The sequence below is a fragment of the Gallus gallus genome, chromosome 1 (assembly GCF_016699485.2).
Source record: "Gallus gallus isolate bGalGal1 chromosome 1, bGalGal1.mat.broiler.GRCg7b, whole genome shotgun sequence".
NCBI classification, from domain to species: domain Eukaryota; kingdom Metazoa; phylum Chordata; class Aves; order Galliformes; family Phasianidae; genus Gallus; species Gallus gallus.
In genome coordinates this window covers 115,030,479-115,044,648 of record NC_052532.1, presented here as the reverse complement: position 1 = coordinate 115,044,648, position 14,170 = coordinate 115,030,479, and the positions used below count along the sequence as shown (strand labels likewise).

The window sequence follows — 14,170 nt, the reverse complement described above, 5'->3', positions numbered from 1 at the left end:
CTGGCGTCAATGCAAGCAGTGCTTTTAGGACTAAAACAAGCATATGACAGAGGAATCAAATGCAGATATAAAGGAAAAATAGAAAAGTATTTAAAAATGAAAACACAGGAGAAAGGGTTTGTGTTTAACCAGCTCCGTTAAGTAGAATTTTCCAGCAAACACAAGTTTAAAAAGATGATGTTCTACTCACCATGATGTAACCAACACTTATAAGGTTTTATTCCTGTAGGGACTTAACTTTTGTCGTGTGGTACAAAGTTACTAAGTGATCTACAAGCTGCCAGAGGGTAGCTTTATCACAGAGAAAATAATGTTAATCAATTTTGGATACCTTCCAAAATATGCTAGTTCTGCTACATTCCTTTTCAGAATAAAATTAATGTTTTCCAGAAAATCACATTTTTTTTTTACCTTAAGAGTTTCCTCTTTTTGCTGGGGCTTTTGCTTATCAGATTCATCCAACAGTATTTCAGCACGATATATCCAAGTCGTGACATTAGCTACTTTCTGATCAAAAGCCTCCATGTGCTTTTGATATTCCTGTATGTAAAAAAGGTAAATACTGCATACAAAAAAGTAATCAGAAGTGAAATAATAACCATATTTATGCCAATTGTGGCAACCATGCATATGTTATGAAATGAAATTTATTTCATATAATCTCAGCTTGTTATGTGAAGGACAAAATCTATTTTATGTGTTTGCTTTCACTTTATATGCTTTATTTCTTTGAAAGACATTCTAGGAGGGACAGAACCTTCCTAAGAGACAGACAGGAGGGTGATACAGTCACAGCAAGAAACACGCATCTGAAGCTCAGTGAGACTGCTGAGAGGAACAGGAAGCTGGCAGCCAGGCCTAATGGAGGTGAAATTTCCCAAGAGTCAGGCTTGCTTTTTGGTGAGCTACTAAGTTGATTGAAACTAGGATGGAAACAAGGATTCACTTGCAAAATCACAGTCAAGAAATTGATTTATATATATAAAATTTTCATGGACATTTCACCTAGCTTCTCTGCTTTCATATTCTACTTTTTAAAAAGCTACTGTTGTTGATACTCTAATAAAACTTTTTGTTGTTGTTGTTGTTTATTTATAAATAGTAGCGTGACAGTGGCAACAACTAATGTTTAACTGAGCTGTTCTTTTTGGTCATTAAAAGTATTACTCTACAGAAACTGCAATACTGCTACATAACCTTACCAATTACATAACTACCGCAATCCATGAACTCCAATATATATTTATTATAATCAGTTCTACATTGAAGCTGAGCACCTACATCATGCTAGATCAAATGCTTCAGTCTTCCGGATAGAACAGACACAGATGTTCACACTTGTATGCTGCCTGTAGATGAAGAAGCCCTGTAGCGATGCTGCATAACTGCTACAGAAGAATGCTTAAGATAATGGTCTCTAGTAGAGTTCTAAAACATCAAGCTCTGAAAAGTTAAGTCTAATGTATCCCTGAGAACTACTTCAGTTTCTCTGGCTTCAAATTGCATTCCCATTCCATCAGGAACAGAAACAACATAGAGGATTTTCTTAAGTGTTCAGCCACTGTATGGTTAATACTCCTTCTTTGCTTTTGTCAACTCTTCAGGACAACATGAAGGGGAGAATAAAGTTTTATGACTGCCAGTAGTTCTAAGCATCTGGGACTCATGAATTTAAATTAAATGTGGTTCAGGGATTACTTTGTATGAGATTTAAACTGGGTCCCTTCACAAACTATCCTCATCAAAACATGCACCACAAAATTGCTCAGAGGAGGATAACGCAGTTAAGGACCACATCATTGTTCTTGAGCACATTAGGTGTGTTTCATTTGTCTGTGAAATGAATTTAGTTCCCACACATCACATTTATTCTGAGGACCATACCAACATGCAGGTGGTGACTTCCAGGTTGTATTTCTGTTGCAAACAGAAATGCTAATGTAGACAAACGAAATTCGGTATCAGTACTGAGACTTAATTCAACTGATATGGCCGTTTCTTTTACTTGATTCATATTCAAGTAGTCTAGATCATTGGGAAGAAACTGCTTTTCACACACTAGGAAAATAATAAAAAAAAAACAACAAAACAAAAAATGGCCCAGAAACTACTCAGGCAGGTAAGAATGGGAAATACTAATACACACAATTCCACAGAGTGCTCTCTCTGTAATCAGTCAAATCTAAAATACAAACAACATACTAAACAATGTGATTGATTGTCAATGGATTAGATAAGTATACTCTGGGGCACCAGAAAAAGCAATCCTATGAGAGTGAGCACCCACACCTGGGCATCATTTCGCCTGTGGGCACAAATGCATTTTTCTTACCATTAACAGATTTAACCATTCCTCGGCACGTGAAGTTACTGCTATCCAATTACTGTTCAGGAGACTGAGTTTATCTTCCACTAGACTTTCCTTTCCTTTCAGTACTGTCTTCAAATTCTCTCCTAAATCACAGATATTCTTAAGCTGGACTTGGCGTTTCTCAATCTCTTTCCGTGTTGCCTACAATCAGCAGAATAAAAAAAAATTCAGGAAATTAAACATTTGCCACGCAAAGATCATCAAACAGCCAGTAGGTTCATACAAGAAAACACCCTCTTGCTTCCGATAATTAGGGAAATAAGTATAAAAAAGAATAAGTATAACATAAATTGTTTGGTTTTAGCCTGATAAAATTGTGTTCTTCATCTTCTCATATTTGGCAAACAAATAATTTTTGTAAATCATGAATTAGCTCTCAGTCTAGTGTTCAAAATGTAGTTTTAATACTTTATTATTAAAAAAAAACACAAACAAACTATGTTTTACAGTATTTACCTAGAGGTATTTCCTTTGCATGTAATAAAATGACATAGCTACAAAATTGCACATAAAGCTAACATAATGAATAGGACAATAACAAAGCATTACAATAACATTTCAAGACTTGCAGAACTCCACTGAAACTAGTCTTATGAAGGATTTTAATATTCCTTTGCCTATGCAATCTTTATTCAGCAGAAACCATGTTCTGTCCTGTTAAAAGTCCTGTTTCCAAACTATACAAATGTATCTTTTCATTCCATTCACCTGGGATTCTACTCAGTGAACTAAAATATTAAAATATGACTCATAGCATCTAAAAAACACATGTATGTAGGACATTCTGAAAGTATTGACTCCTATTTATTTCCACTGAAATGACAACAGATACAAATAACACAACAACACTGTTTGACTGATCAAATTCTCAGCTAAAAACACTATTTTTCCAAATAGTCACTGACGCTTGCTATGCATTTTTTTCAGAAACGAACAAGAACTGGCTTGTCACGCTGGTAAAAATCTGCACCAGCAGAGGTGACCCATTGTCACCACTGCTGAAATACACCACCCACCACCTCACTGTGCTCACATCTACTGGTTCTCTCCAAACATGTTCAGCAAGCACCAATGAATGTCAGTGGGTGCAATTTTTTTTTTTCCAGGATGGAGGAATTCAGTTCCACACCTTTGCTTCATAGGAACTTCCATGTCAGACGTCACTGTGTCAAACTGCCCCTGTGCTGCCATCTGTTGCACAGAAATAAAACGGAATGGAATAATGGTGGAAAGGTTCAGCACCTACTGTCATACCACCAGCATCAGACTCTGATGTCATGGGCCAACATAATAATATAGGAGGTATTACTTTCGGAGCAGCCCTCATTAAATACAAAACATTAGTAATGCATATGAAGTAATACAACTTAGATTAATTTTTCAACAGCCTTTCCCTCATCTACCAGCCAGGTCACCGATCACTGAAGATCAGGTTGGTCAAGCAACTTGCCTTTCATGAAACCATGCTGGCTGGGCCTGATCCCCACCATTCAAATTGCTTGGCAATTTCTGTTAAATATAATTCTGAAATGTCTCATTGGAAGAAACTCTTTGTACTTCCACTTTTCTGAAGTAACAGTTGGATATTTGGTACGAGATAATACAGCAGAAATTATTTGATCAAGAAAAACTGAATTTGGATTTCACTGAATTAAATCTTTCCTTAACTCTTGAAAGAATTTTTTTCTCACTTGTATCTCTCAGACAAATGCTGGCAGCATGCCTTAATTGAAACTGGGAAGTTACATCATCACTGAATGCCCAGGACCTGAACATTTCCTAGGGAAATGGCATCTGGGTTCCCACAAAGCAGGAAAACGAAAGCAGACACACAGATCTCTCTTCCATGTTAAACATCTGCATGTACGGTATGCCTCAGGTGACCAGCTTCTAGTCTGAATCCTGGTGAAGCCAAAAGGAGGAAAGGGAGAAGGTAGCTGATAAGACCAGCTAAGATTCTCTACACAAGTCCCTACCATTGAAGCCTCGGGAAAGAAACTGCAAAGTAAAATAGAAGTTTTATTTTAGGAATAACAAATTCAGATGACTGGAAACTCAGAAATCCATAGGATCCTTTTCAGTGTTGGAAGATATGAAGACAAACTTTACTAAGAATTCGTAAGAAGAGGTTTTTAGTCGCACACAACAGTACCTTTATTTTACATGTGGACCCACAAGATTACAGGACAAATCACTGTTTGTATAAACAAATGTAGCTATCTGTGCAGCCATGTACACTTTAAACGAGGTTCACAGCTCTCTTTCTGATTCCACTTTAGTGTGGGATACTCTTTATCCTGGAGTTTAATAACAACTACTACAGCTGTTGTTTTTTTTTTATTTTTATTTTATTTTTATTTTTTTTTTATTGATGCCTCACCAGGAAGCAAAAATCATAACCTCCTTTACATTAGCTAAGACTAACTAGGAACAACTGATGGTTGAAAACAGAAGCTACATAGGAATGTGTTTTTTTTTTTTTTTTCCTGATAACGTGATGAAGAGGGTTTCTGAGCAACAGTTCATAATGGTAAGACTGCTACGCATCAAATTAAACTGTTTTTTTTTCCCCCACAAGCAAACCACAACTGTGGCTAAGTAACAAGGATACTTTTTAAATTTTCTATTAATTTAGATATGTAGATTTAAAAATTCAAAATCAACAAAAGATAGAAGAAAAAGTTATATATGGCTCCACACAGCCTGTATGTATATTGTGAATTACTCTATAGTAATCTTAATAATCTAAATCTCTGTAAAAGGAATTACCTAGGTGGTTGAGCTCTCCTGGGTGAGATTATAGAATTAATCAGGAACTGACATTATGGCCTCCCCGGGAGCTGATTATACACATTTACTTGTTTATTCACAGCACATCTTTTATTTTTTATTACATCCTGACCATCAACTATGAATCAGTTCAAACAATTTTCAGATCATTTTATTTCACTGATTTTATTGGCAGGAAATATGTTGCTAAATGTGTTAGCTAATGTATTTCTGAGTACTTCAAGTCAACTTTACACTCACTACTATTACGCTCTCCAGCTGAAATACAACATTATAGCACTGGCAAAATTATTCTGCCAATAGTGAGTGATAGAGAATCTTTCCCTGCGCTACCACCTGGCATTTCCTTATTGAGAACATGCTTTTCTGGCAATCAAAATCATATCAGACCAGCTCCTGATTAAAAGACAAATAAGCCCCACAATGATTAATGTCCTTTGTGATAAATGCGTTCACTAACTCAGTCTTCTAATTATAAATGGATTTTTAACATACAATATTTAATGACTATTTTTCCACTTGTATGTCATTTTTCTTATCTATTATAACAGAACTGAATTCAAGTGGAAAGATTTAGCTTGTCTCTGCTGAGCAAGAAGACACTACTTACAGCCTTCATTACATTGTCCATTTCTTTTCAAGTAACTCAGCCAACAAGTTTGATCCTTAGAAAAATTCTAGATGTGTTCAATTCCCTTCATGTAAAGATTATTATTTTTCATTAATGATATTTCCTGTTCCTTTTTACTTCTGGATGTTTATAACTTGAAAACAACATTCTCATGTTCCCTATTTTTTTTCTAACCTCTATAATTATCTTTGAAATTGGGAGTTCTCTTCATGTTTTAAAATACTTAGGTATTGAAAATCGATTAGAAATAAGTTCAGTAATAAATATAACTGTTTCCTTGTGCTGTAAAGAAAAAACTTATGAGTCCTCTGCTCAGTTGCAATGACTGCAGCACACATCCAATATTCAGTTCATTCACACTACTGAGTTTTCCTCTCTCTGTCTCCATTTTCCATATTAGTTTTCAGCATCCCCTCCTAACAGTGGCAATCTGCTGGGCCTAATTCATCTCCCAGTGCATTTTGTTAGATTGGTTAATGTCTACAGTAGCCCACTTACTGAGGAAGTCCAGAGCCCAGAGCGGTGACATTAATCAAATACTTTGATGGCCTGGTACTGGGGACTGAATTATTGATGTACTATTTTGTACTATGCTACACTGAAATCCACATAGGAGTATTGGTGGCATACTTGTTTGTGAATTCCTCAAATGATTTTAAAGCGTTCATGTAACACACAACACTTCTTGCTACAGTGGGAGCAGATTATCTGTGCAAAAATATAATTATATCACATAATTTCAGCATGTACGTGTATCTGGAAGGTTTGGAACTGCCACCAGTTCATTGGATTGTTCAAAAATAATAATGTGCTTATATTTACAAGAATATTGATTTATATTCCCGTGAAGAGAATCAATCCTGAGGAAGGATTTATGAAAGATATGCAGTAAATACATACTTTAAGAAGAGTTGTTTTCATACAAAATTGTTTATCCTTATTTTAGTGATCAACTGACTGAAGCTGAAGAGCTGAGGTAGTACATGAGGCCACATCCAAATGAGAGATTTGTTCTGGATCTGAAGCCAAAATCTTCTTGTTACCAGTTTTATTTTTTCCAGCCCTTTAGATGTAATTCCCTCATAAGAATTCACAATACTTTAGCATTTTTTAAGACTAGTAGGTTCAACTCCTTGATATATTTTTCATGTTAAAATTTCTCATTTTAACTAGCTTTCGTTACATTTTTTTGAGTATTATAAGGTAAAATATGTACTTTTCATAGCAACACTGATATAACAAGGACTTCCCACTGTGCAACTGTGCAATTCATCCAACTTTATGTTCAAATTATGCAATTTCTGAAGAAATATATCTAATGGTTAAATGATATCAAAGACAAGTCTTTCCATTTAAGCTGCTGTGAAGTTATATCCATCTGAATTAGCTTTCCTGAGGAGGTACCTAGAAACACAGAGTTTACATTGTGTTTTTGGAGAACTATACCTTATAGTTCAGCAATACAAAACATTATTTTTCTTCTATTCACTGTGTAAATTGACGATCTAGCAGCACAGTTAGGGGACATCAAATTGATACGATTATCTAATACACCTCTTAAACAACTGTGACTTTAATGTGTGATAAGATTACAATATCAAGCGGAAGTGATGAGAAGAACTGTTTAAGACTTTAAGGGCAGCAAGTGAAAGTGGGAAAACAGCAAACAACTAAGGGGTTTTCAGGGAACAAGGCTTTTGTTTGAAAGTCAAAGCAGTAACAGTCAACAAAGTAACTGTAAGACAGTGAGAAGTGATCTTAATGCAGCTTTGGACACTACTTTTAAAACAGTCACTCTTAGAGACTGAGGATTAAAAAAAAAAAAAAAAAAAAGATTCCATACCTCACAAAGAACTTTTAGGATTTTCTTGGCACCTGTTTCATAAATCATCAGTGTATTTCAAGGTTAAAGACACTAAGCTCAGGAGCTTGAAAGGGGCAGTTAAAAACAAAACAAAAAAGAAACACACACAAAAAACCCATAGGAAACACAAAGCAAACTGTACTCCAGTGCCTGAAACCACTACAGTCTTTTATGGAGGTCATAAAGTTGCCTGCACATTATTCATGACCATATCTATATTGCATGTTGAAACGAGTAAGATGTTTAAATGATTTTTCCTATTAAGCAGAGCTGAAGTGCTAATTTTTCATACACAAAAAAAAGAGTTTTACAGTTTTTTGTTGTACTGCTTTGGAATCATGCATCAGTACTTATTCAAAGCATTGCTAGCTGCACATAATTCTCTGAAAGTTTGAAGATTTGAATTATGATGAGCGTGGTTTCCTCAAAAGCACAGCTTTTGGTATGCGTGTATAATGATGGTTTGGTTTTCTTATGATCTGAGTCAGAATGGATTTTCCTTATGTATACAGAATATAAACCAAATTATCTAGTGTTGAATGATACTGTGCTATCTTAGTATTCCACAGAGATATGCAGTTTGGTGTAGTTCTTGCATCCCTTTGTGATTCTGTAAGATTTTTATCTAGTTTGTGGCACACTTATTAAATTTGAGAAAAATTTCCTTTTAGGATTTGCATTTTCACCTAACTGAGAGTTCAAAGTAAGGTATTATTGAAGTAAGAAGCCCTTGGAGTAAAAATGAATGAACCCCCCCCCCCCCCCCCCCCCCCCCCCAAAAAAAAAAAAAAAAAAAAAAAAAAAAAAAAAAAAAGATAAGGAACCAAATATTCTACCCCTTGGCTGCTATCTGAACACACGGAACCTATAGATTTCTGACATCCTTCTTTTACCTACTGGAACTCTTGCACTTTTTAGCCATAAGTAGAATGGGATGAGGCAGAAGTGATCTCTATTTACATGAATACTGGATAGAAAATTCAAAATACCCTTTGAAAGATGAAATTCTACTTCAAACTCATTTCAGGGAAGATTATTTCAGTATGAAGCAGAATTGTACTAGTATATACATGTGGAGAGATTAAGATGCTTAAAACTTTTTTGAGCATTAGTGATTGTGATAATAACATAGCAGTTATAAAGTTCTGCTGATTAAAACTAGAATTTTTATTCCCTTTATCAAGCCCTCTTTAATATGCATAAACTGAGATGTATAAAGGTACAGTGTGTGTTACATTGTTACCTTGCCCCAGGCAATTTCAGCATCCAAATTGCTAGGCATCCCTTGCACAGCTGATCTCTTTGTCAATTCCACATCTGTTGCTGCAAGCCATTCTGTCAGCGAATTAATTTCTTTTCGTAGCTTCCGGGACAATTTCAAGCATTTCTCTAACTCCTGCTTTTTTTCTGTCACCTGTAGAAATAAAACATGTGTTTCTTAACTCTGGTTTGATGATTTTTAAGTATATCCTATCTGGCACTTTTATATGAAAGCTTAACTTAAAACTTCACAAAGCAAATTGCATTTGCAATATATACATCTTTAATAAGTTCTTGCAGTGTTTATTTTTGCTGCTAGCATGAAAATACCAATTAAAAAAAAAAAAATGCAACCTCAAGTGTCCACATGCAGTTCTGTTTGGTATTGACTAAAGATGATGCTTCTGGGTTCCATATAAACCAATAAAAGAAAGGCAAATTTACATTTCTAGAGAGTTACACAAGCATTTACTATGAGTAAGCCATATTACACACTTCTTAAAGGAAGTGCAGTTTGTAGACTGTTATCCCAAGCTTCTGTTCAATTGTCCTCCATCTTCTGTCATAGTCCTCTTTCAATTTCAACCTCCTTATCCCCGGTTTGTTTTGTCATTTCTAGTTTGCTTAGAGAACCAGCTCTTGTTCATGTTTCCCATAAACCTATTACTAGCTCATGTCCCAGGGCACATCCCATGAATTTGACTGCCAGTCTCTTATCTGGGAGTCTTTACTACAGACTTACCAGCAGCACTTGTATGCTCTACAGCACACTTTCCAACCTGACCTACTTAAGTCATTACTCCACTAGTAGCTTCCAAGCTTCCAACTCCCCACATTAACATCTTTGTCATGAAATGTTCTCAGTTAGGATTTTCATATGCTGAACATTTTGGATGTGAAGTAATATGGATAATACATGTTCTATTTGTTAAGTTCTTTTAAGCACATTGCATGGTACCTGCAAGAAAAGCTGAACGTTTGTCATGACTGTTCTGTATTACATTTTGATAAGCATTTTGAAGGATGAGGGGAATGTAATCTTCCCTGCAAGCCCCTCAGCATAGTCAGGAAGAGAAGCAAATTTCTGAACTTAAGAGAGCAGGCAGAAGAGTAAGTGAAGAGGTCTCACATGAACACCTGCACCACAGTAGGACATTTGGAGACTGGTAATTTGAAAATATGAATTAAATTATGTGCTTCAGAAATTTAAAAGTTGCTGATTAATGAAGGTGGGTCAAAATTGTGCAGTGGATCACAAATAATAAAAAAAATGACTAATTATCTTGTGTATCAATTAGCAATCAAGAGAGATTTAGCCATTGATTTTTATTTAAGTTGCAGTTTATTTTAAATTACAGTATTTGTACTTCTCCTGGTAAAATAGATAATGAAAGCAAACCAATATTGGCTAAGCCCAACTATATAATAACTGGAACATCTAAGTTATGTTCATATTTTCATTGCTTACTACCACTTCAAGATCCTATTTTTGCTTAATTTTATAAACAGAGATGAATTTTTCTCATATTTTGACGGTAGGACTTTCTGTTGTTCATGAAACCAGGACTTTGAGGCTAAAAATCCCATCATCTTTTCTCCCCATCCTTGTATAAGACCTATTCAAGAGTACAAATGCTGGCAGCATTGTCTACAGTAGTATCAGATATCCAAAAATGGTACCAATATCTAAGAAAAGTAAGATGGTCCTTTGAAATTGTTTGAATAGAACTAGTGGCATAATGACCAAACTGGTTCCTAGTCCTAGAAAGGAGAGTTTAAGTTTTTAAAGGCAATGGGATGGCTTTTGCTCTCCCAGAGTAAACAATGGATTTACTCAGGGAATAAGCAACAAAGTGTCCCTGGTTGCAAGTTGTTTTTCTGTAGAGGTTTACCACTGAAACTTCAGAACTTTTCTTCCCTGAATACACTTTAAATACTTTCTCATATACCAAATTTACCAAATGAGACCTCAGGATTTACAGTCAGGCCAAGAGGGAGTCCCTAAGAAAGACAATAAAACAGCTTTTCAGCTACAGAAAGATTCACATCAGGGGAGCCTGGAATTCACATACGCTTTTCACCTGCTCAAGCACAAAAAGAATAGTTGCATTACCCTATACATCTCTAAGTGTTGGATATTCTGTCAATAATATTACACTACTCCCATCTATGCTGTATATATCTGGAGGTTACAATTGTATCAGTTTTTGTTCCTACTTAAAACATAACCATGTATTTCTAAAGAAAAATAGGAAACAGTGCCCTCTTAAGGCCTTCTGTTTCCTACAGCAATGCCTAACATAATATTTATACTCCATAAACCTTCTCTATATTTTAAAACTATTTTAGCTATGTTAAATAGTTTACTTGCAAGAACCTTTAGCTGTAATAAATAAAAATGGGAGGAGGGGATACTTAAAGCAAAATGAAAGGTATTTTAAAACCTTTTAGTAATATAGCTGAAGTTGAATAGCCAAATTCCTGTGCAGCAGTGGATTGTGAGGAATCATCTCACCTTCCAAATGATGGTCTGTACAGCAGCAAAACCTTTAGTAGAGCAGCAAGAATACTGTTACTGCCATTTTGTTTGAGAGTCTCTACTCTGCTGAATTATCATAAAGAGATTTGCAGTGAGGATGCTGCAGATCCTATGTGACAGCTACTCACAACTAACAAACTACTTAAGTTTTAACAGCTGTTCACATGTACATATGAATATATATGTCTGTGACAGAGAGAGAATATGCACATGGGAATGCAAGCACAGGCATGGAATGCTTATCATAAATGCAATCTCTGCTCCATGATATCCAAATGACATTTTAGTTTCCTGTAATTTCATCTCAAATCTATGTGCACTGAGGCCACTACTAACTTTTCAAAATTATTCATCACACTTTCAGAGTGTATTCAGCTAAAAATGAAGGGCAAAACTCAATGTTCTGAGTAGACAAAACTCATTTATAGAAGTAAAAGAGGTTTAAGGTCTGATACTACCAGAGGAATTGATAGGAATTTATATCCATATGTTCATATGATAATAAGAAAAGAAAAGAAAGAAAAGAAAAAGAAACCTTTCCCCTTCTATAAGAGAATTTCTAGGTTCAGGCTACAGTCGTGGTTTCTAAAATATATAGAAAAACTCTACTGAGAGATGTACAAAACTATTGGAAATGATCGTAATTTTCCTGCCTTCTTGAGAGCACAACAGTTCCGTACATTTAAATTAAAACCACTTCACATCCCTAAGCATGTGCTTATTAAGGATTGGTTTAAATATGGGAGCCCTCCTGAAGCAGAACATAGCAGATAATGCATGTCAGTCTAAATGTGAAGAGTATTTTTCCCCTCAGACTACTGATTTCAGTCCTGAGACTTACTATCGGTTATCACTACTATCAGGTTTTCCATAAAAAGAAAAGCTGTGGTTCTCCAAAATCAGCACAATCAATTAGGATTGAATATGGCTAAATGATCAGTTCAGTTCTCTAATTCTAAGCCTTTGTGACCCTCTAAAAGCATTAACTACCATTATATATGAAAGTAAATGTGGAAAATTAAATCTAGGACAATAATGGTAAACAAAGCACTACATGTTTTTGAGAGACATTAATTAGCGGTGTTGCTCTCTTAGATCACTAATGGCTTCCTAATGGCACATTTTTATCACTTCATTAGTTGAGAGGTCCCCTCTAATAATGGCACCTGTCTGCTGCAGTTATGTTAAATATAACGAAGGAAAAAATACTACAGTCCATTCTAAAATAATGGAGAAAACCAGTGAATGCTCATCTATGCTCAAGTGGTAGCTATCCACACCTTAATGAAGCAGACTTTTCAGTCTTTTTTACACTCAAAAGACTGATGTCTCTTAATACCTCTGTTTTAAAGAATAGCAGAGAACTGTTTTAATTCAGGACAGCGGTTGAGTGTTTTGTATTATGTTTTCCTTAGGATAATGCCAGAACTCCTCTTCAAAGCTCAACAGTTCTTACAGAGGATTGTACCTCATTAGCAGGCAACCTCTTCCATAGATAATGCAGAACCAGAATAAAAAGCCTTTACAAATTGACACAAATTACTTTATTTACTTGGACCTGGTCTTGTTAATATTAGTTAGCAGCCTGTCTTTTCTATTGTCTGTTTATTGAAATCTGAGGGAAAGTTTGTTTAAATGAAAACACCGTCCTTTTAGGAAGCACAGCAGCTTCTTACTGTATATGAATTGATACAGAAATAGATGATGTATAAATGAAAATTTTACACAAGGAAATGCAATGCTCAGGAGATTAATAGCAACAGGTTCTAGAAGGTTGGTTACATATAAAGAGTATAAAACAATATAATTAATTACCATCATAAGGTAAAAGGCTATAACATTTAGAGATCTATCTATTTTTTCTCTGTAAGTGAAGCTGAAATAAGAGAATACTGGGAAAGTAGTCATGTAGTCCTCCTAATTAAACACTAAGAAATATTAAGTGGTCAAACAGAGCATTGCATAAATATCAGACTATTTTTTTAAAAGACTTTCCTGAAGAGTTCTATTTAAACTGTTAGTACATTAATACTATTAATACATTCCTGATTACAGAGCTCAAAGCACTGTTGTCCAACATGAAGAAATCTGAGGGCACCTATTAACAGAGGATGACAAATAACAAAATAATAATAATAAAAAAAAATGCTTGCTCATTTGAAAAGTAAAACAGTGGGACAGCTATTCCACACACTCAATAATAAACAATATTCTGAGTGGTTTATACCCTAGGATATAGCAACCAGGCAAGTCAGGGTTTTATAGATTTAAACCAGGAAACAGTTATGACAAGAACTGAATGTTATGTGTAGTTAAAGTCAAGAGTGCAGATGAAGCAAAGCAGAGAGGTACACAAATGCCTCCTGGGGAAATCTGCAATAGGAAGAACTTTTGGTCAATAGATTTTTGGACAGCAACAAATAGAAACAAAATACATAATGATCTGTACAACCAGAGGCAAAAGGAAATGAAAAGTAGAATTCTCTCTTTTATCAAGTAGTTCTTTGGGGGAAAAAATGTGAAAAAATCACAAAGAAAACCTAAGTATTTTTCTGACTTGACGTGTTTTGAAGTTAGTGGTTGTTTGAGGCATTGAAAGGAAACAAGACCCCCTTCTGGCCAAAACAAAACAAAACAAGGCAACAAAATAGGAGAAAAAAAATAAGTAAAAAGTTTAAGGAAGTATAATTTTAAACTTTAACAAAGTAATTTTCT

General features: G+C 35.1%; 1 protein-coding gene across 29 annotated transcripts in view; it reads right to left on the bottom strand.

Annotated features, from left to right (window-relative positions):
- Nucleotides 1-14,170, bottom strand: part of DMD (dystrophin) — a 1,163,614-nt gene that overhangs the window by 612,663 nt on the left and 536,781 nt on the right. For 27 of the 29 annotated variants that reach the window (XR_006934806.1, XR_006934864.1, XR_006934881.1 and 24 more), the window contains 3 exons: nucleotides 8,900-9,070; nucleotides 2,333-2,512; nucleotides 412-540 (listed from right to left, as the gene is read on the bottom strand). Coding sequence is in view for 25 of the 29 variants with exons in the window: in XM_046919009.1 (XP_046774965.1) it covers nucleotides 412-540; nucleotides 2,333-2,512; nucleotides 8,900-9,070 (480 nt within the window). In the remaining 4 variants the exon portion in view is untranslated. Of the gene's footprint in view, nucleotides 1-411; nucleotides 541-2,332; nucleotides 2,513-8,899; nucleotides 9,071-14,170 lie in introns of those variants that run through there. The other 2 variants (XM_046919539.1, XM_046919597.1) reach the window with 2 other exon arrangements.